This window comes from Callionymus lyra, chromosome 8 (genome assembly GCF_982586985.1).
Source record: "Callionymus lyra chromosome 8, fCalLyr1.hap1.1, whole genome shotgun sequence".
Taxonomy (NCBI): Eukaryota; Metazoa; Chordata; class Actinopteri; order Syngnathiformes; family Callionymidae; genus Callionymus; species Callionymus lyra.
Window position 1 is genome coordinate 17689914 of NC_141825.1, and position 27075 is coordinate 17716988.

A 27075-nucleotide genomic window follows, 5' to 3' on the forward strand; every position below is an offset into this window, starting at 1 on the left:
CTCGAGACACTCGCAGCAGCAGCCTCGGCGTGCATTAAGACACTTCCACATAATGGCTCGCACACTCCGATCTACTCGTGCATACTTGGCTCGGGGAAGAGTGGAGCTCTCGCTGCTTCTTCATCAATCACTTGTGACATTAGGAGAGATGCCAGCCTCTTCCAATCACCAATCTACCGATTCATCAGAGGCTGGATGTGTGGGCACATTAGCCAGGTCATGATCTACTCCTCGGCTTGTTTTCAAGGCTGCGGCTGCCTGGATGTTTTCCAGCAGGACTCTTCAGGGCGTTCTCCATCATCTTTATCCCAGCGACTGGCAGCAGATGCTACAGTCGGATAAGGACACACACTTTTCATAGGACGATTATGTTTATTAAATCCAGAAGCAATGATGACAGATTATGTTATAAACAAATACTGTTTCGACGGCTGTAGACTGTTACTCATACGATGAGATATTTTACTTTCCAAGGCGCCACATAAACCGTGACGCCAAAAGAAAAGAGCGACGATAAAAAAAAATTGTATTTAAAAAAACAAAACACTGATGTAGCAAGGTCAAAACAGAAAGAAAAGTTGATGAATATAATATATACAAAGTTTAAATATCCCTGATGGTAGATGAAGCTTCATGAAGCCTTGTTTCAGAGTCCAGTAGATGGCACTATTTTCTATATAATCTATTGTTTTGAACAGCTATTCTAGTGAAACCTCCCATCACTTATGAACAATGGCCGCCGCCTTCTGAGCTGTGTATAATATGACACTGTTTCATGAAACCTTACCAGCCTGTCTGTAGAAAATGTATATTAAATAGTGTTGCATTTAAGTTAAGCAGGGACAAATACTTATGAGGATCTTTTTTATTTCACTAAATATATTTTTAAAAAAAAGCTACAATAACCAATAACACAACTAGTACACATGTTTACTTTTTTTGTTGAATGTCAGAAACTTCCTTAATAATAACTTGAATACATAATAACCTAACATGATATATTTTACTATAAAAGGGCAACTAATATGTTGATTTAAGTGTGTCGTAAATAGATGTTGGACCTTTATTGTACTCATCAATATGTGTTTGTTGGGACAAAACTCTCTTTTAATAAAGATATTTACATTAGAAAATGTGCTTAAGCTCTGGAGATGAAATTTAGTTTACCATAACCACGCCCACTCATACTGATGAGTACAAGAGGTCCGAGATCAATTTTAGAGACACATAAATCAACTCATTGGTTGCCCTTAAATGTCATTGTTAAGATGATCACACTGCAACCTCAAAGCAAGAAGGTCCAACCTTTCTATTTCAGTTCAGGACAACCTGTCTACTCTATTTGTCAAAGAATCTACAGAAGTAAATTGATGATCCTGTGGGTGTGAGTTTGAATATGTCTCGACTGCCTTTTTTCTTTGGTCAGTTGGAATAGGATGAAAAATCGTGCTAACTGATAATGAACTATAAAAAATAATAATTTGATGAATTGATGATCACATTTTTAATAACTTCATAACCATGACGTGGAGGGTCTGACTGTTCCTTTTGAAAGAGTTCTACAAGACCCAACAACCTTCATGTTTTGTTTTTTTTCGCAGGTATGCTGTTTTGCGGGACCCGGCTGGCTGGCTGAGTGTGAACCCAGTCGGGGGCGCTGTCGACACTTTTGCCCCTCTGGACCGAGAGTCTCCATATGTCCACGATAATAAATACACAGCTCTCTTCATCGCTACAGATAATGGTGAGTGCCTGCTGATTTCGGCTAACAAGCTTGGACAACCGTTTAACTATGGTATTGTATTAAGATTATCCTGTTTGAAAACTGTGTTTTTGCGTCAGAATTTAGGCTATTTTAAATGTATTTTTCGCTTTAATGTCTCAGAAGTGAGGCTAAAATGTTGATATTCGCCATCTGCTCAGACCAAAAACCAAAACTTTGATGAAAAATGAACGGTACCGGGAAACAACAGAAATAGAGATAAAAGATGAACATTAAACAAAAATGAATTTGTAAATGCTCCAGGTAACAATATAAATGAAAATAAAAAAAGTGTTGTTTGCAACAAGAACTCACTGATAAAAATAAAATAAATGTTTCTGGGAAAACAAACAAACTAGAATAGATCAAAGAAATATAAATGCTTTGCAAGGTGATGAATAAAAAAGGATAAATAAAGATACAGGCCTACAACAATCATCACAGCAGAAAATAAGATCTGACAATATCTTTACTGCCATCAAACGCAGCCGAGAGATCAATTGGAGCCGAGTTACCACTGTCAGTACACATCCGGAAAATCTGCGCTGACTTTAAGTTTTCAGGTTTTTTACCTTTTTTTCTTTAACATCAGGAAGTTTTGAACGAGTTGAAACAAGACACAATTATTTAGCCTGTGATAAACTTTGAGCTTTCAAAATAAACCAATGTTTTGCAAGAAAAACTTTTTTCACTAAAATCCTTCATCACAAACAAAACAACTGCGGAGCCCACGTCATGTTTTCCTCTGAGCTTAAACGGACATGTTGGCCAACAAAAACTTTCCCTGGACAGTCTCAATAGTTATCTTGATTGTACCAGTAGATGGAATAAACACAATGACTTATTTTTCCCTTTATCTTTCATAAAATCAATGCTAAAAGTTGTGTTTTTTGTTATGCAACGCTCATGCCCAAATGGATCGACGATTTCCCCGATCGTGTACTAACAATGTAGGAATAGTGCAATCCCGCTGCTCTACCCTCACGTTCGTTGTTCCACCTACGACCTCAAAGACTACCAAAAGACCAGCTGTTAAAATCAAAGAGTATTTATTCTGACTTAGACAGAGGAGTCGAACACAAGTTTGAAATTCTGGGTCAGTGACAATAGCGAGTGCTTTGTTAGAGTGACTGACAACGGATTGTTTACAAACAGTGGCATTTCTACAGTCAAAGTCGAGCGGGTCTCCCCCTTATTGACCCCTGGTTCTCTGGAACTCTGATCTGGTTGGCTCCTGGTGTTCGTGCATCACATCTCCGGGCAGATTAGGTCATCGCTTCTCTTGTTTCAAGAGTCATGGGTGGGACAGGTGACTCCCTCAAGGCATCACTCTATTCTTCCCATGCTCTTCAGGTGAATCATGATCAGTCACAAGATTGGTCATAAAAGTTTTCCATGTGCTTCGGGTGTAAGTATCAGTTCCTGTTGGATTCAATCTTTTATTAATAATTGTAATCTACATTCATTATGTGATATATTTTACCTATATCCTATAACAACCACCACAAAGAACCCAAAAAAGCAGGAAATCAGACCTTCAGAATAAAAGTGTAGTGCAAGAGACATGTCAATTGCAAGACAATTTGATTAAATATTTAGTAAATACATACATACATAAATAAACCAATATTTATAAAGTGTGTTTTGAATTAACTCAACTTCAGCAGCTGATAGTGGTTTCTTTTGTGACTTTGAAATTTCTTTTTAGTTTTGCCTAAAACTTTGTTAAGGCAAGTTAAGTGCTATGTTGTTATACAGCTTGTGCCAGAAGCAATTGAAATGTCCAATTTAAAATGCCTCCCGTTGACTCAGAGTTACTTACCCTGAAATTGTTGGGTTGTTTTTTTTGGCAAATTTGGTTTAGTTTGGATCAGTTTTGGTTCATGATTTATTTGAACGTCAACGTCTTCTAAACAAAGATAAAACCTCTTTAAAAGCATCAGAGAGAGAGATTGGAGAAAAACCGCACAATGAGTGAATCCATCTGCACACCAGCCACGTCCGTCCATAATTTACCAGCAAAATAGCCCTGATGTCCGCCAAGCAATTTGGGAAAAAATGAATTAGAATCACACTTAATCCAGCTCCTCCCTGAGGTCTCTGATTATTTTGGTCCAAAACTAGCCGTAATTACTGTCACAGAAGTCTGCATTGGAACATTCTAATGTGCCTTTCCAACTGGCTACAAATCTGGAAATATAAAAAAAAAAACCAAAGCTAATAAAATAACCGAGTGCATTGAATCCGCTTTTAAAAAATAAGGTATCTTCCACCGAAACCATTTCAATCTGGCTGGATATGCAGCGGCTTCTCTGAGACTCCCAGTGCTACGGATAAGAAGTTCGAAAATCCCCATGCATCCGTAGGTTTTCTCTTTTCTTCTCCTCCCTTGATGGCTAACCATCTCTGCCCTACTCTTTATCAATCTATCTGGTCTCTGGAGCTCGGCAAGATTCTGACGGATCCATTAGAAGAACTGAGAGATTCTATTAGTGGGCTTCAAAATAGCGCTGTTGTGCTGGTGAATTTGGCAGCTGGAGAAAGATGAGCTTTGAAAGAGAGGTAATGATGGGAAAGGAGTAGAAGGTGCGACAGGTGGGAGGGTCAGGGGGGAAGAAAAAAGGGCTGGGGTGAGATAACTGGAAATAGATTCAGTGCAAGGAAAGTAAAAGAGGCAGGGGAGTCTTAAAAAAAAAAAGGAAAATGTGAGATGAACAAGAGGATTAAGGAGCTGGAGATTGGTGGAGATGCCACAGGAGAGATCTGGAGTTATAGACTTTTCTTTATCTTTAATCCCTTATTGTTGTTGAAGAATCTTGTTTTTTTGGGTTTTTTTTTAGTTTTGCCTTCTCTTATTCTGTCTGTGTTAAATGTACTTTTCTCACACATTTCTTTCACATTTCTCTACAAGTCTGGGGCCAAAATTGTACCAGTCGACGTCAAAGGACAAACAAACTCTCTTTTATAATATTATTATATTTATTTATTTATTTAGTCTGTTTTTATTGACCTCCCCATCACACTCCTTTACCTAGACATCAGTAAATCTACCGCATACATTGGTAAAGCCCACGCGAAGCCCTTTGACTGTACTTTAGTGGCCCCTAATGATGTCGGAGTAAACTGATCCGTATAGAACATTGACGAATATAGATTTTATTTTGTATTTATTATTGTACTCATTCTAGACCATTTAAGATTATTCATACAACTTCCTTAAATTCTATATTCAGGTCTTTTTTCTTTCTTTTTTTGTTTATTTTTTCGACTCCTTGAGTAAATATTGTTAATATTTAGAAGAAAACAAATATTTCATATCTGCTTTGTTATTTTTATGAAAGGTTTATAAACCTATTATTTACATATTTAGATTTAGATTTTGTGTTTTAGCCATGTGTCGCTCCCCTTTTTTAGTCCTGACGTTCCATCACAACAGTCAAAGTAGTTAATGTGGCCCCTGAGGAAATTGAATTGTTCATTCCTGTTTTATTGGAAAGCATTATATTTGTTGTCATCCATAATCTCATTGTATTACCTTATCTTTAAGTCATGAACTTGTATCTACTTTGATTTTAATCTGGTTTTCATGGCTGTTGGATATAAATTTGCGTCATGGTTTGACTTCTGGTCCAGACAGACCTGCATGCACTCACTTTTCATCCCAGCATGCTTGTGTTCACGTCTGTTGGGGGGGGGGTCTGCTTCTGAGCAGGGGGTTGAGGGTAAAGGTGGCTTCATGCTGCTCCGTGTGCTTTGAGGTCTGAGGACTGGGGGTGATGCCACACTGAGCAGGAGTTGTTGCGGCCCTCCCGGTGCTGTAGGGACTTCTGGCCGTGGCCCCCCGACTCCCCTCTTCAATGCGGGGGTATAAATGTTAACATGTTAAGTTGACTTAAAACAAATTCAAGACAAATTCAAGACAGGTGCACGAACAAAACTTTAACTCTTGCATTTTATCAGTATTTTTATTTTGTCTTAAGGTCATCCCGTAGGCTTTTCAAATGTCTTTTAATGGGAAAAAAAATCTAGGTGTAGAGAAATGTTTGTAAATACATGTTTTAATTCAATGAAAATGTAAATTAAGATCTTATTCTGAGGACATGGTCAACGTTTTGAGTACAAAGCACAACAAAGCACATTTTCATTTTCATTAAATTATATTATACCTAATATGTATTAAATGTAATATTTGTTTCACTTGGAAAATTATAAATACATAATATTTATTTTAAGTTTTTGGCTGTTTAATGGAAGTGGTAATGGTTTCTGAGTTCCTAAACTACCTGAATGTTCAGATGCATGTGTTATCAGTCAGTAATAAATAACACTTAGACTCGTAGTCAAGACCGTCTCAGCTTAGACAACGACACAATAAAGAACAAATAGCATTGATACCAGGACAATATCAGGTCAAGACTTTTTTTTACCTCAAGACAAAACATTCTCATCATATTGGTGTCAGATTTCACTTCCATAATTATCACTTTAAAATATCAGATGTTTTGATGATCATAAAAGGATCACAGTCCACTATACTGTACCTAGAGACCACCATTGTCGTCTGAGACTGGGCAAGACGGGGAGTCAACATAATATAACGTTAAGACAAGACTAAGACGATAATTAAGTATTTGCGACAGCCTCAACACCAGTGAGGGTGTCCTTCGTCTTCAGAAAATGATTTAAGGATCATATTTCTCGTGTGAAAAGCAACAAAACTAATTAATCAGTGTCTCTTCGTTGTCGATGAAGCGATGCTAATAATTTAGCATCCATGATTTATGCATCATAACCGTTAGAATCCCACTCTGCTACTTTTTTACTACACAAGACTTGGCATTAAACTTTTATAATTATCTCCTTGAGAATCCTTGAAAGTGTTGAAGAATCATTACTGACCGACAAGTGAAAACATTTACAGCGCACTTGACCCGAGCTATCTTTCAATTAGCCCCCGATTCCAGCGGGACTGGAAGTAAACTCATTGAGAATCCTGTCTGCACTCGCAGCGACGGCTGTCTTCCACTTCATGAAATATGTCTTCACGGAAAGAGTTCAGACTTGGAATCCCCTCGTGATGTTACACTGCAATATCGTTTTCAGATAAGAAGCATACATCTTAAACTATTAAATAGTCGTTTGAATCCTAATGCTTTTTTCTTTTTTTTTTATTAAAGACATGTTCTCTTAATTGATTTTTGACGCACCTCTTCACCACATCGCTGTCCTCAGTTATCGCTCCTATGGGAACTCAAAATTACAACCTCATGAAAAAGAAAAGTATTTTTTAAAGAGGAGAGCTGCTATGATCGCACACACTTCAGAAGACATCCAAGAGAGAAGGATGGCACATTTGTAAATAAGCGATCCCCTGTCAAGATCTGAAAAAAAAAAAGGTGTTAATTGAAGTGGCTTTCACCTGAACTAAGCAGCTGTGCGGTTGTTTCTGACGTGCACATATGGGCTTCACTTAATATCAAGTTTTACATTGTATGGCATCAGTGTTCAGATGAAACGATCAATCAAAAACACTGTGGGCTTACAAAGCTCTTTAATTAGTGTAATAAATTGGAAAATCTAATCTAAATTTGGATTTTATGATACGACATTACAAGCGAGTTGAAGTGATAATTCAACCAAAATTCATTTTCATTTTAACACTCATTTTCTACTCACCTTAAGGTGGACTAAGGGTTGGGATCATTTTCAGAGCAATCTGTTCCTTTTTAAAGTTAAAGACAAAAATGTATGTATTTTAATGTATTTTAATGTAGCACCTGGAGCTCAGTTGTCTTCCTCTTTATCTTCGTGCAAAAAGACAAACTTACAAACCTCAAAATACCTCCATAATGCTCCATCTTGTATTGAAGCCTCGACATGAGAATTTGTATATTTGTAAATTTATATTTAAGTTTCTTTTATTCCAGCAGTATTTAGATATTTTGATGTTTTTAAGTCATTTTGGACAAGGTTGAACCTGAGCACCAGTCCTAACTTAAATGGATGTACATTTTTGCTATAATAAGAAAAAGAATAGATTACTTTGAAAAAAATCCCAATCCTTAGTCGACATAAGGGTGAGAAGAAAATGAGTGAAGTTTGACTTTTGGGTGAACAATCAATTTAAGAACAGTGTTTATTTTTGTATATAAGATGCGTTCGTTTGACTGACTTCATCTGCATGATGTCTTATAGACTTCAAAAGCACTCGACATATTACTGTAAAATGAGAATGTTGACTACTGAGTAATAATGGGTTGACGAAGCCTCATGAAGCAGCTGATGAGGAATCACGATACAGTATCTTTATTTACAAAGACCACCAAATGGCACTCCTTGTTTTATAATATTTGGCTCTGATTCACTTATTCAATAACACCTGTGCTGTGTCTCAAATCACGCACTTCTCTAAGTGCACTGCTTTACAGTACACTATGACAGTGAACTTACTTGCACAGTGCTCAAATTTTGACAGGGTAGTACTGTCTCAAATCAAACACTGTTGCTACACAAATGACTCGACAGCTTCTTCTTCTACTACTTTTTTAACGCTGATTACAACCAGCCAGCCAGAACACTATCGCCGACACTTGACAGCACTTTTCTCCAATTGAAACAAGTTATTAAGTTGTGTTTCATTGTTTTATTATTGTTTTGTGGTGAAATTAATGTTTTCTCAAGACATTTACGCCGTTATCTGCTCCGAAGATGTGTCGTCAGTGACGTATCCTCCATTAAGCGTCACCTACGTCACTAACAAGTTTCGTTGAGGGTGGAAAGTGTTCATTGATCCACACTCAATTTCCTAACCATTTGAGTGCCCCAATTGAGCACTACATTTTAGCACACTGCTCATCGGGATGCACTTGTGCGCTCAAAATATTAAGCGTAAGAGACACAACCCTTGGCATCATTTTTCTAGTTGCGTTTCAAACTGAAAACATAGTGTCACAAGACGTTATCAGCTGTTTCATGAGGCCTCATAAACCCATCACTACTACTGACCTCTTAGTAAAGGTTTAAGTGGGGGAGGGCGACTTCATTCAAATTCATACTATTTTAATTGATGATCATTTATATAATTTCAGCCCTTTATGCAATTGTAATAAGACCCATAATCCACCTGAGCATACTCTCTTCTCTCCTCTCTCACACTCTATTCAGACTATGCCAGTTGTTGTTTTTTTCCATTTTTAGTACATTTATCTTGGTGCTTGCACTTCCTGCCTTCTGATTTATAACCATATCTATTCAATGCGCTTACATTTATTTAGAAAATATGTGACATTGTATCATTGTACTTGGGAGATAACTTTGATCTCAGACTTCTTGAAAGCATGCGAGAGGCACAGATAACTTCTGATCCAGGGAGGAATCAGTATTCCGAGGACACCAGAGAGATGTGGCCTGATAAAAATAGACAGCTGCTCGTGAATATGTTTTTAAACATGTATATGAAAGAGTGATTGTGAAGGAAAGATGGTAATAACACCACAGGGATAATGACTCTGTAGCTTCGGGAGTAATGAGCCAGTGTTAGAGAACAGAAGGTATGAAGGCACCGAGCAACGATCTGCTTTCCAGAGCAAATCCCATTACACTGCCATTATGCCGGGTCAAGATTCCTCGATTCCCTCGCCACCACCGTTTCCTCTTGATGTCGTCACCCCTGCCCCGCTGATACCAAGGGTCGAGATCGATCACGAGTGTTTCAATATAGGAAGCATATGTGCTCCTCGGTGAGTAGACGAGCTTGAGGAGCTGACTATAGACATCGATACAAATTGAATCAGAGTCAATTCAGAAGAGGTTTCCGTGTGTTAACATAATGTTGGGCCACATTTGTTTCAGATAAAAGTGCACAGCTATTGAAATACCATTAACTATTTTCAATGTTACATCGCAGATGCAGAAGAGAGAGTGATAGAGTCAGAGTCTTTTTCTATCCCTTTCTTTAGACTTTCTTTTATTGTCATTGCACAGAACAACGCAGCAGTGAAACTGGCAACAAAATTCCGTTGCTTGGCAACCGTTGAAAAACACAGCAGAGTGAATGTATATATAAAAAGTATAAATATGAATACGTTGAAAATGGTGAAATAAAGTAGAAACAGAATAAATAAATAACTTTTTAAATATTGCATATAATAATTAATGTATATAAAAGTATAAATATAAACAAGTTAAAAATAGTGCAATATGTTACAAATAGAATAAATACATAATATTTTACGTAGTGCAAGGCTCAGGTCAAATTTAATTTAGCAGTCTGATGGCCAGAGAATGGAAGGTCTATGGTCTTGGTCTCAGGTTCTCTTCGTCCCACCCAGTCCGGTAGCATAATGAGCTATTATCCTTTTTCCACTTCTATAATGACGTGCATGGTACATTCATTTAGGTAATTGTTATTTAAGGAATTTAAGAGTTTAGCAACTGAACTATGGTTTCAACTTTTATAATAAATAAATATTTAGTAGAATAAAGTTCTACCTAACCTAACCTTATCCAAGAAGCTTCTTCAGTTCCAAAGGAGCTGGTCTGAGGAGCCAATATATCTTGCCAGGGATGAGACAAAGAACAATGGGAGGAGTTACGATAAATGTGTCCGTCATTGAAACCTTTACGGGTGGTAGACCTGATTAAAGTTGTAAAAACCTATCCGAGTGGTAGGCATTAGGGCTGAAAGATACTGAACAAAATGAGAATCATGTTTTTTTTGCTGAGAATTAAGATCACAATTTTTTTCCCCAATGTAAATATTGATTGAACAAAAAACAATGATTTTTTTCTCTTATCTACACAACCTTTGCATAATTTTAACAATAATCCTTTTTGAAAAAATGATTATGTGTAACATGTGTAAAGGTGATGAGAGAGGTAGTTGTTGCGGTGCCGCTACTACACTGTTTGCAAGTTACGTCGTTTTGGTTTGTGTCGCCTTGAATCCAAAAAACTTCCACACAGCGGAATAAGCACCTTTTTTTTTTTGAAGGAGCGTTACAGTGAGTTTATCATCCTCACTGTCGGCTGAGTTCATTTCCTTCTTTTCTCTCAGTCTCAACTCCGTCACAACTGTTCAGACTCTCAACTGCTCTCGTTTTTTCCGCCGCGATCACTTTTTGAGGGTGGGGTGCTTGTGAGGGGGCGCTTGTTTTTATGCAGGTGACGTCCCGGATCGAAATGCTTTTTTTAATTTATAATTATTTTAACAACCGTCGTCACTTGGAAATGAGATTGTCTATAAGTAGGAATCGAGATCGAGATTTTTTTTTAACGATTAATCGTGCAGCCCTAGTAGGCATTCACCACATCTCTCTGTTTGTGCCTGGTTTGTTTTGTCCTTATGATGGACTGGCGTCTGCATTATGGTGTTTATGGGCTTGACGTGGACAGGGATCTGTGGTGTGTCCCATGTCATATATGTTCTGCACTTACACTTAATATTTTGAGTGCACAAGTGCGTCCACATTTAGCAGTGTGCAAATATGTATATATCATTTGGCGCTTTCAAGTTGAGTGTTGATCAATGGACACTTTACACCCTTAAAAGATGCCATCTTAGTGATGTAGATGACGCTAAAAGATGTATCTGCAAATAAAAGAGAAGGGAGGTGAGATTGGCTGCTCTGTATGTCAATCAAATGGTTATTGGACCGATTAGTTGATGTGCAGTCGTAAAAAGAGATCTACATAGTACCATTTTTTAATATTTTGGGGGGTGGTGTTCCTCATGATTTTTTTCAATGGAAAAAGTCTACCTTGGCTCCAAAAGGGTTGAAAAACACTGATGTATGTTTTATGTATGTTCCATGTCTTTCCGGTCGGTCATGGCTGCTCCACTACACAACAAAACCGACAGGTCATCCTGATTGTTGAACCCTTGTGTTATCTCTGGGTCACGCTGAACATACATATGCAGCTGTGGAGGTCGTTCACTTTGACCCAGAGGCAACACAATAGAAACCACAAATCACATTTCTTTATTGACCTGTTGGAGTCTCAAAAATATTCTGCTATCTGTATTGCTGAAAATAATTTTGTGTAACTAGCACTTTTCCTTTTCTATGAAAACAAACTTTAAGCCATACATTAAAATAATTGGAATAATACAGTATATGAACTTACTTTGTCATTTAGTTTTACCAGTTATATTTTTAAATAGTATGATCGCATAGAAACTGTATATTTATTTATTTTGAGCAAACAAAGTTGAACTTTTTGGCTGCAAATCTGACGTTCAATCTCTCAGATTGTGGCTCTCTGGCCCTCGGGTAAGTTTCAGAAACTTCACATCGTTGCTGCTTGCGGGTCCAAATCCTGGGTCAATCCATCTAAATTTACCTGACAAGGCTGCACAGGCTACAAACAACAGTGAATGACAGACACTGAACAATAAAACCATTGTCTCAGAACCGGTCCCAAGCATCGGAATCACTCATCTCATTAGAGATACCAGCGCCACACACGTTCCTGGCACTTAGCATAGCAATGAGGCGGCACATTGGTAGACATTCTGCACAAAGATGGACACGACCAGTTGACAAATAAAGTGCGCCATCTAACACACACACACACACACACACACACACACACACACCGGAGGAGGATATCTGTGCCCCTGACAGCCAGCCATCGCTGCCAGTCTTCCAAGAGAGAGATGATGAACCCATTATGCAGAGCTGTCACGGAGAGATTGTCAGATATTTACACACATTCTGCACACAAACACACACTTACTCTAGCAGTCATATTTAATTTCACATCCATCCAAGGTGCAAAGAATTTTGCTCTGTCACATTAGAATTCAGCAGACCCTCCTCATTGGCCTCCCGCTTTTTGAGCTCCAGCAGACGCGACGTGATGTGACCGCGTTTAACATTAGGTACATAGCATAGCGTCCACGACAAGGTGACGGACATGTGGCTGATTAGTTCCCTGTTAATACTAGGATACATGCTGTAGGTTTCAAGATTCAACAAATCGTCACATGTACAAATATAAAACTCGTCAAATGCAAGGTTTCTGGGCCCCAGTCAGTTCATATTGTATATATACAATTTCACATACATTCAATATATATATATATATATATATATATATATATATATAAAAAACACATAATGAAATAAGTTTTTGGCGTCATATATATATATATATATATATATATATATATATATATATATATATATATATATATATATGACGCCAAAAACTTATTTCATTATGTGTTTTTTTATACAGAAGTTTGGGAAACATAACAAAAGACGGGTTAACATTTGTTTTTCTAAATGAAATGTTAATGACTTTGTAAGTAAGTAAGTAAGTAAGTAAGTAATATTTATTTATATAGCGCTTTTCGAGACCAGGGTCACAAAGCGCTTAAACAAACAAAACAATACTCAAAAAAGTACATACTTTGAAGATCAAGATAATACTGAGAACAACACAGGAGTTCCAGAAAATCAAGGAAAAGCCTGAACAAATAGTTACGTCTTAAGATGTTTCTTAAAGGAGTCAGTAGACTCCATCAAGCGCAAAGAGAGAGGAAGATCGTTCCAAAGTTGTAGCCACAGATCTTAATTGATGATGTGCTTGTCATTGACTCAAAAAATAATAATACTTTACAGAAAATGTTGGTCAAGGTGGTGTTGAAAGTTACCATTTGGACAAAATAATTTAGATTAATTAAATTAAATGATGTTTGTTGGTAGCGTGAGTGCTATCAGAAAATTCAACAGTTTTTTCAAGAATTATTATTCTTAAAAGGTTCAGTACTTTTTATTGATTTGTGAATTCGAGATTTTATATATTGAAAGGTTGAATTAGTTTTGTTGGTTTTCTTATTGTTGTGAGTAATTACATTTTTTAACAATTGAATAATTTCAAAATTAATGCCATTTTAGTTACTAGATGTTAGATGTTCTAATTCTAATAATTGAATAATATGTTTTCTATTTTTAATATATTTATTTGGTTTACAGCCTTTCAACATTGCAACAAATGTTAAATTCAACCATTCAATATTCTGATGGCACTGAAAATCCTTCCAAACATTTTCTGTGTTTTGTGAAAGTGGGTTTCAAAATGTACAGGCGAAGGCTATCTTAGAAAAAAGGTTTAAAAGTACCGGCTTTGTAGAGATCTGCACTCTTAGATTAAAGTTTTATATAATGAATGAATTGTGTAATTTCAAACAGTCCTAAATGTGATATTCTTATATACTGTAGTATGCCTTAACCTTTAAACAAATAGGCTTGCTTGTAACAGGATGTCTGAAAGAGGTGTGAGAAAATATCGAGGCACCAATATGTCGCAAAAAAAATTATTTTGAGATATTTTTGCCAAAATATTTTTTTCTATTTCAATAAATATGATCTATAACTCTGGAAATTTAGCAAATGAACAATTCTGAAATGTTTTGAAACTGTCAAAACTGAAAAAAAATGCTGATCTGAAGTATTGACTGTTGATCAAATTTGCAGTTGAAGAATTAAAAACAGAAAAATGTCACTTTCATTCGTTGTGTTAGAAAACCTTGGAAAATTTAAATTTTCACAATAATAAACGTATATTGTTCATGGTGTTTAATCATTTTTGTGTTGTAATTAAACTTGCGGCCGCTAGATGGCAGCAGTCAGTAGATCCTCCACGGTTATAGAAACTATGAAATCCCGGCGATTACTGAGGACAAGAGGATACAGCAGCTTTTTAAGCTGATTTGTTGGACATATTTGGTTTCAAAACCAATGAAATCAGTTACAAATTCATCAAGAGTCATGTGGTCTGTAAAATCTGCAACACCAGAGTAAAGTACTCGACAATACTATAAATATACCATTATTCCTACAGTTTACTATATATGAAAATATATCATATCGTTGTCCCTGTTTCGTGATAGGAATCGTATCGCCGGATTCTTGCTGATCTTGACTTCAATGTCACCTTTCTCTACCGGGCATTGAGTTTGACACGTGTCTATTAGGATGTCAAAAATTTGATTTTGTTCATGCATGTCGTACAAACTGCACCCATCAGGTTGTTGCTCGACATGTGAATGAGGAATGGTTAGAAACACTGAACGGCGACACGGCACAGGGGCCGACACACAAATGCCCCACACCAGTCACGACAAAACACGTTTAAAAGCCTGGATGAACATGGCAGCCCCACATTCTGTGAACTCAAATCCTCGAACACACAAATCAAGCCTTGGAAGAAAAAAGAGAAAGTGAAGGAGAAGGGGGTGAGGATGCGAGAACAGCTGGTGTCCCAGTGGGGCATCAGTGAGCAGAAGAGAATTGGATGGTGTGAAAACACAGCAGCTACTGATGAGAGTTTATATAAACAGCCGTCAAGCCCTTTGCTCATGTTGGAACAATATCTCCTCAATATCATGTCGCTTCAGCGGTCCGCCAGTCATGAACTGGGCTGTGACTTTTCATTCATTAACCAAGGAGCGAAGAGGCGTCATAAGAGGCGGGAGATAAATTGTACAAACACAGATGCCGGCATGAAGGGGAGCGCCACTGCATGTGAGTAAACACACAGATTTCAGACACACACAGTTGTTCAAGAGCGTGCGCACACTCCTAAGTGAATACTGAGAAACTGTTTTGTAAGTTTTTTAAATACTTAGTCAAATACTTGTTCTCCTTTTCTTCTTCTGTCTTCATCAGTTTTTTTCTTTAACCAATATCTTAATCATTGATTTTTGCTTGTTGTCCACACAAAGCCACAATATTTCATCCTTAAAATGTGTGTTTGTTGGTAAACACTGGTTAAAGAGAAGATTTTGGGAAACTACAACTCTTGTGTTTCAGTGTGAACATGGATAAACAGAGATTTAATTTCGGAATTATTCACCAGGTGCCATTTTTCATTTTCTAGAATTGGCTTTTTTTTGCAAATACTGCCAACTATTGGTCTGGCATGCTTATAAATGCGTTCAAAAGCCTGTTTATATTTTTTTTTTATGAATATAATATAATATTTGGAAACTATTAATCGCGAATGTGTTTTTTGGTATATGTGATCTTAATGTCTTATAGACCTCCAAATGCAAAATCACTTGAACATTATAATGCAGAAGTTAAGTGGCACAAGGAAAGCAAAAGACCTGTATTTTATGAAATGTAAACCATATGTTTAATATAATAATTCAGGAAGATTTCTAAAATTTCCACTCCTTTCACCAAATTCAAAGCCAATTTGTTGATTTAAGACTGTCTTAAATAGATGTTGGACCTCTATTATACTGGTCTGTGTGTGTCTGTTTGTTCAAAACTCTCTATTGAAATTAGAGAATGATCTTAAGCCCCGCCCAGTAGAAACGCTTAATTTTTCTGGAAATGAAATCATGTTTATCATAACCACACCCACTTTTCTGTTATTGGTTACACCATAAATACCGGACATCCCCACCTCCAAGGGACTCGTTGTATAAACAATGCGGGCATGATTACAGCTGGCTGGAGGAGGAGTGAAGCCATTATTACATCGTTATGGACTCCACTCTCGTAACCTCTCGTTCGCTGAGATTTCAGACGGGGTATAACACAAGTTAAAAACATGGTCATGATGAGGAACTTACTGCATCTTGGAGATGAAGAAGTCAACATTTGAAACATGTGAGTGAGGAGAGTTGCGTTTAACTTTAGTTGCCCTTTAAGGGGTCGTAAAGGGAAACATTAAATCGAAATTATACCATTAAATACCCATTAAAAATAATTATTTCCATAATTTCTTTTCTGTAATTGTAATTCGGACAATCCACCCGGACTTCCTTTCTCCTCCGCCTTCCTCTTTTTCGAGTTTTGAAATACATATTTTATATAATTCTTTAAGTAAGTAAGTAATGGTTATTTAAACATTTTCTTCTGTTTTACTAGTTATTTATTGGTTGCTTTACTCATTCATTTATAATCTACCTGTTCGGTCCTGATCTCCTTGTAGCTCTTGATCTATGGAAAAACTTGCCATCCTGACAAACCCCTTTATATGCAGGGAAGCAGTGGATCTTCTCCTTGATTAATGAGTGTGCTCTTCTCCCTATCTCAAAGGGAGACAACGCAGACCATCCATTATTTCAGGATAGACTGATAATTTTCTGTTTTACATTTCCTAAAACCACATGAATATACCGATGCTTTGTTGCCCCGTAAATCAACTGACGTCACCGTCTGTTCTTTCTCTTTATCCTCGACATCACAATGTCTTGGAAAAATCCAGCTTCTTTCTTTTCCGTCTTCGTTAATAATGAACTACGTGTAGTTTGAATGAGTCAATCAGCTCATTAGTCGAGAAGAGACCTAAAAATCTAAATGAAGGTTGACGGGGTGCGAGACAAAGAAACAGTTTAAATGGGTTTTAAATGTATTATTCGCAGTTGGCATAGTTTGACAATTTGCTCTTGCTTAATTGTCAGAAATTGTTAAACAAACACATTTTCCCTTCCATTTGGATCTGGCAGCATTTTCACAGTATAATCCATTTGCAGTGTTTTTCCTGGCAGGGAATCAAAGCAATAAAATATCCCAAGGAGGCAGATTTTATGTGAAAATTAGGACATGAAAAAAAAAGGGGTTTTGCGGTGTAAGCACACTGTAGGACATCCTCCTCCAGTCATTCGCTCTAATAGCCAACAACCAATAACCCGAACCCAAATAATTTCCCCACTCTCTCAGCTATGCACCTGTCCCCGGCAGTGCTCCTCTCCCCGAAGTCATCTCTCTTAATGACGTGTACCTTTTGTAATTGGCTCTGGTCGGTTTCATTTACAGTTCTGATCGGCCAATCAGATTAGCCCGTTGTGATGTGATAGTGTTCGCGGAAGCCCCGAGGACGAAGATGAGTGATGGCGGAGAATGAAGTGGGTTATCTGAAGGGAATTTTAACAAGGTCTGGGACTTGTGGTGGCAAATGGATGGAAAGAGACTGGAACCTGATACGGCGTCAATTCAGTGTTGCAGCGTTGGGGATACATCAACCGCTCGTGTTATCCTTTCAGCGAAGAAGAAATAATAGATTTAGCTCAGATCTCATATGTGAGGTCATATATCAGATCTATACGTTTACGGCCTGCAACTAGTGTCTGCTTTCCGTTTCTGCTTTAGGAGATAGTCTGTAATGTTTTTGGTATATGTCACAACCAATTTCATTTTACATTCATTTCTATAACTTGTATGCATTTACAAGTTAGACACAATTAAACAAAACTCAAACCCCATCTCTTCGAACTCACCTACAACTGCTGACAGCTATCAAACTTTTTATGCGTTTACTTTTATTCAATTTAATCCATTGATCTTTATTTTATTTATTTTTTGTCTGTAAATTATGTATTTAGATCCAGAAAGAAATATTGTGGTCGTCCCCAAATTACAATTTCCTGATGTGATTTTCTGTGAAGAAACCCAGAAATAGTGTTATTTTCTTAAACCCCTGCGATTGTCACACTTTGGCTGTTACAAACTGTGGTAAGAAACATCAGGAAATCTCTGAATGATTCTACCCAGGGGAATCAAGTGCAGCAAAAACAATAAAGGACCCAGAACAGAACCATGAGGGACTCCACACAACAGATCCGCCGATACAGACCTCATTTGATTGTCAGATACACTAAAACTGTGCCCAGAAAGGTAAGATGAGAACAATTGTAACACAGACCCAGACAGTCCCACTTCATCCCTCAGTCTTCTCAGCAGGATCTGCTGATCAACTGTGTCAAAGGCCGAGGACAGATCCAAGAGAACTAGAAGAGTGTATTTACCCGAATCAGCCGACATCATGATGTCACTGGACACTTTCAGTAAGGCTGTCTCCGTAGAGAGATGTTTACTGAAGCGAGACTGAAGCTTCTCATGTATGTCGCTCTGATCCAGGAACAGAGACAACTGCTCCGACACCAGAAATAGGCCTGAAATTAAAATCAGTCGGGTCTAAGCCTGGCTTTTTGAGCAAAAGCTACACAATGGCATGTTTAAATGCATTGGGAAAAACCCCCGTGGAAAGGGAGAGGGAAAAGGTTGGTACACTAAACTCTTGTATTATCTCCGGGTCATCTTGGCCCTAAGATAACACAAGGTTTAAAATGAAATGTGTTTAACACATTCTAAATTTTAAGTAAAATTGGTGTTTCTGTTGCCTTGCCTCTGCGTCATGGTTGTGGTTGCATATTTCTTGAATTGCGCTTTTGTTGCTGTTGTTGCAATATGGTTGAATTCCACTTGTGTTGTGTAGTGTCTCCAACAGTACTCAACCATAAAAACTAATCCAATAGGCTACACAAGTAGACTTTTAATCCATTGTAAAGAGGAGAGTACATAATTAGTTTTGTTTCAGGAGCTGTCTCGCCTGCAGTTAATATAAAAAAGCAAGAAATCTGACCCGCTCTAGTAGAAGAACTTACATTTCACTTACACCACAGCTCGGGCTCTGAGGTCTGTGGATCAGAATCTACTGATGGTTCCTTGCACACGTTTCAGGACCAGAGGAGAGAAATCCTTCTGTCTGATGTGTGTTGCTTTTGATTGTTCAAGCACTTTGTGACCCTGCTGTAGAAAGGCGCTTTACAAATAGCTATTACTTACTAACTTTACCACGAAGACTATTCGGTACTTTGCGAAGTGACCAGACGTACACAAAAGCTTAAGCATCTTTTGTGGATACCTCCCTGTATAGGTGTTCCATGATTATCCTACTGACATGGAGAGGCTATATGTAGAGACCCAAGAAACATCTTTTTTTTTCCCGGGAAGTACAAGGTTTCTCAGGAAGGGGTGGTCTGAGCGTCTTTGCTATCCCTGTGACTTCCTTTAAGCGATAGAATTTGAAGACGGTTCATTATTGGAACGTGTCTTATTTTGCAAGGTAAACATATACTTATAGTTCGCTTGGAACTACTTCCTCTCAACCTTGTACTAAACTGAGGTGAACAAGCGCTTTAAAAACACATTAGTACCCAAAAGTTAAGGTGAAAAGAGAGAATAAAAAAGTTCTCAACGTGTCGTCGAGTAATACTTTGAAGAAAGCGATAAGAAAAGTGAAATATTCTTCCACCACAAACACTTCATATTATTAGACTCCCCCTCAGCCCTCATGTCCTCCCTTTCTCATTTAACAATATACCTCCATTTATCTTTTCTTTCCCACCTGTGAATTAGTCTCCTTGACTGTCTGGCTACAGCATGATGTATTATAACATTTTCTAATGAGTCATTCATCATAACGCTGCTGCTGGCATCCTCCGCTCTGTTGTTGTTCCATTTGTTTCATCTACTTTTATGTGGCTGAGGCAAATAATCATAGCAATATCCAAGCTGACTAGTCGCCGCCGACGGCACCATCCATTGGTTGTTGGTATTAAAGCTGTCCTGGCATTTAATGATTATTTTAATGAGAGAAAGAAATGTTACCATATGCTGTACTATTGTTCAAGTCTTTTTCTAACCTTGCTCGAGTTTTGCTCGTGGCGGTGCGACGTTCTTAGACTGAAAGAAAAACAGATTAGAATTTGTTGTTGCATTCAAACCCTAAGCTGGAGCAAACAGATCTGTTTTTTTTTTATTTTTTGTTCACCGCCTTGCATGCCGTGGCATAAATCCGTATATCTTGCAGTGCTGCTGGTCACACTCTCTCCATCCATTCCTCTTCTTTAAAAAAAAAAAAAAAAAACATGGAAAAATGTAAGACCAGAGGAGGAAAAACTTGTGAGAACAACGAGCGGCGGCATGTGAGAAAGCTGGCGTTAGCCAGAAGCCAAACAGTTGCTTATAAAAGTATGTTTCAATGATGGATAGATATAAAAGAGGGAGACAACTCGGAGAGAAAGTGAGCTCCATTTGTAGCCCGCAGGTGTGGATTACCTATGACGGCCCCGGGAGTCAATCAGAGTGCTCGCGTCTCTCATCTCGGGGCGAACCGGAGAATAACAGGTCTGTGAATCTGCCAGCCGGGGTGGAGCGATGTGTCGGAGCCGTGGCAGGAGAGCAAGGCCCGGGGAAATAGGTTGGAGGTGATGGATCCTGTTTTTCCTAGAGTTGTGTGGTTGTTATGATGGTCTCGCTGACATGACGTGCTGCAATCCTGGCTGCTGACTCGTAATAACTCGGTATTTCAGTGCCATGCATATAAGTTTGTTAAAATAAAAATGTTCTGAATAGAAAACTTTATCGTTCCAACAAATTTTAAATTCAGGTGAGTGTCCTATTTGAGGACTCTTAAAGTGATGGTTCACCCAAAATTCAAATATCACTCATTTTCTACTCACACTCATGTCAACGAAGGGTTGGAATTATTTTCAGAGTAATATGTCCCTCATAAGAGTTATAGACAAAAAATGTTTGTTCATTTTAACACCGAAACTGATCTAATTGTCTTCAGTTTGTCCAAAACGACACTTATATAACATTCAAAAACCTCCATAATGCTTGTGTGTATCGTCCATCTTGTATTAAAGCCTCAACATTAGAAATAAAAATCAAAAAAATGTATGAAGTATATATTTGAAGCTTGTTTTTAGTGGAAGATTAAAAGCATAAATCTTGCAAACTTGCAAAGTGTTTCAATGACGACAAACAAGCTGGAGCTGAGGGACTAGGGAGCTTCAGCTACAAACAAGTTATTCAAGAATTTTGAAAACAATTCCTCATGTCAAGAGGGACTTTACAGACGAGCAGTATGGAGGTATTTGGATGTTTTAAAGTGTCTTTTTGGACGAAGATGAAGACGTCAACAACTTGGCTACATTAGGAAGGAACACACATTTCTGACTTCACCTAAAAAAAGGAACATATTACTCTTGAAATAATCCAAACTCTTTAGTCGATACAAGGGTGAGTAGAAAATGAGTTAATTAGAATTGTGGGTGAAATATCACTTTAATAGCTTTTAAACATGTAGCACTTTAATAAAATATATATATACATATATATATATGTATATATATATAAATGTTAAGGCTTAATGTTAAAAAATACGATCTGGCGCGTTAACAATACAATTTTATTCAGATTATGATGGTTGGATTCCATTTTTGAATTAGATCCAATCGTCGCTCATTTTCTGGGTTGAATTTGTATGTGGTTGCTTCTACACAAATAAACCTGGCAGATATTACGATTAAAAAATAAGGTTAATTTTGACAATATTTCCAGGAAGTTTTTTTGCTATTTATCTTTTTTAATTTTGTTCACAAACAATTAAAAGAAGTTGGGTGGAGGAAACAACTCTTATCTTCGTTTGAGGCTATTTTCTAATAATTGGTTTATGAAACTTTGTGAAGCAGTATCCTTTTTTCAGTGCCCACTAGATGGCACTATTGAAACCTTACATCACAAACTGAGCTCTTACAAAATGGACACAACTTGCATTAAAACTAATAAATGATTGTACTTTAATGTCAACTGGGATCATTTTTTAGGAAAGAGTTTTTATGTAAATTTTGCATTAATCATTTCCAGGAAAATAACATGAAAATTGGACGAAATGATGATGATGCATCTGAAAAGATATTGCGAGTTGAAAAGAACAAATATAAACAATAATGCAATGTAATGACTACTCAGTTTCTTGAGTGAGTGGAATCCAAGAAGGGGCTTTTAGAAGCTGCTTGCTAAGAGTACAAAGGTGAGGTTTTCGAAAATAATTGATGCATTTAGAGAGTTTAAATAAAGAGTATGGGTAACCATTCATTTAATTGCTCCCAAAAGTGCCTTATTTTTTTTTCTTCTCTCTTTTTGCGTTATTTTCCTTCATTTTAGTAGTTATCTTTTTCTTTTTCCAATTTGGCTGTTGCTAGAATTGTGTTCTTTCTCAACTTTTCTGATTTATGTATGTTTAAAACATTGAAATTTAGTGCATTTACAAGACTTTTAAAAGATGTATGTACTTGATTCTCATTTACGAAACTATTCTTTACTCTATAATATTTGTTTCTAAGCTAGTTCAACCAGCATTATGATGTCAGCACTGTATTTGTATTAAAATGTTAAATTACGACGACTTGATCACACGTTGTTATCAATGTAAGAGTAGTGGTGCTGTAATGAAATAATAGACCCGCCTTTTGTTGCTTTTGATCAGTTAATATTGTGCCAGGCCTTCTGTGATTGGCTACATTTAAGCAAAAGGGATTAAAATTTATTATAATGAAAATATAAATATTGAGTGTTAAATGGGGTCAATATAAGCGTGAGAAAAATAAATCATATTTTATTCAAGACCAACATTTAGTTTTTAAATATTCTATCGTATTATGTTAGTCTTATCTCTTTTTTTATACAATTGAAATTAAAACCGCTTCTGCTATTACCTTTATCTGTAGATAAAGTCCATGCACTTGTCCTTCGCCACACAAACCTTTGTTGCTTTCTTGTAAAAGTTGACCTTATATCCGTTAGTTTTAAAAGTACCTCCGCCTCAATGGAGATGTGACGTAGTTTGTGGAGGCACATTAGTGTGTGCCTCAAACTTTGCCTTTTCACAGCAATTGTCTGTCCGATCAGCGAAACTAAATAAGACCCTTACAAACATTAAACTTTAATGGTTAAAGACATCAGCCAGACTGTGGAATATCAAGGCAAATAAACGTATCTGTGAGCATTGGCGACGTTCAGAGATACGGCAACCAGCGCAAGTCAATTGCATGTATCAACGCAGTTTGTGGTGGATTGCGCGTTGAGAGGTGAGGCACTGACTCACTTGCCTCCCTTAGACTTAGACTTAGACTGCACTTTATTGATCCCTTTGAGATGACACTCTCAGGGAAATTTCTGAGGCACGCTATCCCTTAGTGGGAAAAGTAAAAAAAAAAGTAAAAAAAGTAGAGTTAGGGACCGGGAGCTACTGGAGAGGCAGCCGTCTCTCACAGCGCCAGAGGTGTGAATAGATGGCCGCACATCCCTGGATTAAGTATTTATATAAAAATATAAATGAAGTTATTAAAAAACAAGATCACATTGTTCATGAACTCCAGAGCATACAATCAAAAGGATTAAACACGGCCTAAAATATCCACAATCCCATTAAGAGCTTCCTGCCTCTGGTTCAATTTCATGTTAAAATGGTATTAAGGCAGCCGCTGTTCAATATCTGTAATGAAGTAATTGGTAAAATGAAACAGCAATTCCAGAGCTCTCGCTTGAGAGGAAAATAAAAATGATGACCCAGCAAAACACTGCTGAGGAAGCTGTTAACTAATAACCTTAAATATGTTGTGTTGTTTATTAATCCGCCGTGTTTACATGATAAATAAGGAACCTGCTGGACACTCGATTATAAAGCAACAAGGGGGAAAAAAAATTGCTGAGTAAACAATTGCAACCGTGTATCTAAAAGAAAAGTGTGTAGATATGAAACCATGTTTTGTTATTGTGTATATTGTCTAAAGTCGTTTTTTTATGGTAAATAATATCTTATCATTTATTTAAATACACTTGTGTAGTTTTTGTTTATTGTAAAAAACATAGTAAAAGAGTAGAGTAGCTTTTTAATGGTGCTGTTGAACCTAAATAAATATCTGATGTCAAAATTATAGATAGATGTTTTACAATCTTGACAAATTAGTTTATACAGATTTTTCAACAGTACCCAAGAAGTTGTGATTTTTTTTATTTTTTTTATTTAACTAATTCTGAAGGGATTTGATCTCAGTGTTGTCATTTAGTTCCATCTGTGTTTAAAAACGTTATGTCATTCACTTGTATGGCTTCTCACTGCTGCTGCATGAGGTTTATTCCAAACTAGAAAAAAAAAAAACTCTAAAAAACTGTAGTTAATCCCATGAACCTACACAATTATAATATATGTTGTTTTAATGAATTAGATTAAATGCTTTACTTGAAGGAAGTTATCCATAGCTCCTACACTACACTAAGTCTCAATAGTTTTCCATCTTAAATTATATTAATATGTAGGATTTATACTTACCTTACTCAAGGCAGAGACAATTACAAAGACACAAACTTTTACTACTTTTCTTACAGCTTCGATTCCCTCCTATGAGTCCGTCTCCAGGTTTTCTTTCATGGTGTCCCTCAATGTCGTGTGTCTTTTACCTTTAACATCATTGTTAAATATGCATGAAATTCTGCTCTTAAATTTACTATAATTGCTCCCTGAAGGATTATTACCGGAACCCTGGAAAATTGGCAGCCACAGCTATAGCAGCGAGGGAGCAGTTTGAGGTTAAATGCCTTGTTCGAGGTCAGATCTCCAGTAAATGTAGAACGAGAAATGGCTTTGTTCTTTTATTACCCTGCTCCACCTTCCAACCTTTTCGGCTCCGAAATCCCTCTTTCTCTCACCTTCAAGTCGTAGCTGCTGGAAATGTCTTAATGACGTTTTTTTCTTCTTTTTTTTTACATTTTATTACAAGTTAATGTCATTACAATTAGTGTGACTTACGTCCAGAGTCATTAAGTGATTTATAAAGGTTGAACTTTGCTGAAAGAAATTGGTGAAAATGGAAATGGATTCTTTAACTTCAGTCTATCAATTTTCAGGAAATATATATTATTCTTTAAATCATGGGAGTAAACGAGGGACAGTTTCGTAAAGGTTCAAACCTTTAATAGCAACTAATACTTACTCTAATGTCCGAAGGCTGAAGTTATATGAGAAGATACAACTTCTAATGAAATTGCTAATCATCTTAAATTAAATGTGTTGCAGTCAATTCAAAATGGTTTGAATTAACTTTTAACTTTTATTAAACAACAGTTGCAAGTAAATAATAGCTATATACTTTTGAGTAAAGTATATTGATGATTCTTATTATTGTCATTTTTTTAGTACTCTCTTGTTTTTAATCTTGTTTTAAACCTGTAGCACTTTGACAGAATGTATAGTGCAATACAAATAGGATCTATTATTATCATTATTATTAAATAATATGCATAATAATAACTAGTGATGGTCTGATGAAACTTCATGAAGCAGTGTCATTATTTTCAGAGTCCACTAGATGGCGGTCTCTGCACTATTTTCCTTGGTTTTGTACAATCGTTTTTAAACTGTTGGTGCCACCTCTAAACAACATGACAATGTTTCATGAAGCTTCATCAGCCCATCACTACAAGTAACCCTGGGTCAAAATTTTAAAGTAATAAAAAAAAATTCTGCTAATCTTCCAGTAAATAATAATTAAAAAAACAATAAGGATAAATGTCCATTGCAGCTAACAAATAAACAAAAGTATCACAAAAACAAAAAGAGTAGCCTTTCTGGACAGTCATAAATACAAAATATAAAAAAGAAAATCAAATAATGAATACAAATGTTTACGTATGAACCAGTTATAGTTTATTGCTAAACTAAAACATCAATCAATGTAATCTAGTATCGCAATTTTATTGCTGCTAAATATGTGTGTCGTTTGAAAAAAAACGGCGTTCTGTTTATTCATAGTTGCAACAGGAATGTCCTACAAGAACAACAGGCCAAACAAGATTAACCTTTATTACATTTTCTGAAACTGATCTTGTTAAATCTAGAATACAAATCTAATTTAAACAGCAACGAGGCTTTCGCAGCAGTGCATTATGGGACTAGTATGAGTGGTGTGAGTGCTTGTTATGGGGTTGAGGGGGGGCATTGATAAATGACATTATGGAATTATGTTGTGGGCCAGATTTAATTACATCAGGGGACGAATGTGGCCCGCAGGCCTGAGTTCGGAATCACTGACCAATAATCGGATTGAATAACCAAGTTAAGGCTAGTGTACGCAAGAGTCGTACGATACGTATCACAATACAGGGGCAAGGATACGATATAGTGTGATATTTAAGGAACAAGAATACTGCATTTGGGAACTTGACGTTGCAGAATTTATAACGTTCTGTCTAATATCGCTACATTATCGTGAAATAAATATTCATCAATTGTATCAGAATATACAATACCAAATAATAATAAAGGTTTTTGAATCATTAATTATATTTTTCCAATAATTTACTTTAATTATTTCTATATTTTAAGGTCGCGTTTCTTTTCTTTACTTTTTTCATTATTTTTAAAAAAAATTTATTGATTCAATTGAAAATATTTTCAAAAGTATTATTATAAAATATTATTAATTGTGTTTTTTAAGACATGGTGATTTATGTTTTCCTTAAAATTAAAATTACATTTTATAAATTAAATATGTTTTTAATTTAGAGACTTTTAAATTAATTATTGTCCAGTGTCACCATTATACTTACATTTTTACATTCAATTCAAAAGACTAAGACTTAAAAAATATACTAAAAATATATAACATATAATTTGAAATAGATTTTTTAGGAAATTGGAATAAGAACATCAACATTATT

At 36.5% G+C, this 27075-nt stretch overlaps 1 protein-coding gene across 1 annotated transcript in view; it reads left to right on the top strand.

Annotated features, from left to right (window-relative positions):
- cdh13 (cadherin 13, H-cadherin (heart)) overlaps positions 1-27075 on the top strand; it is a 336887-nt gene that overhangs the window by 276404 nt on the left and 33408 nt on the right. Inside the window, exon 12 of the mRNA XM_087796847.1 lies at positions 1602-1744. Within this exon, the coding sequence (XP_087652973.1) occupies positions 1602-1744 (143 nt within the window). The remainder of the gene's footprint in view (positions 1-1601; positions 1745-27075) is intronic.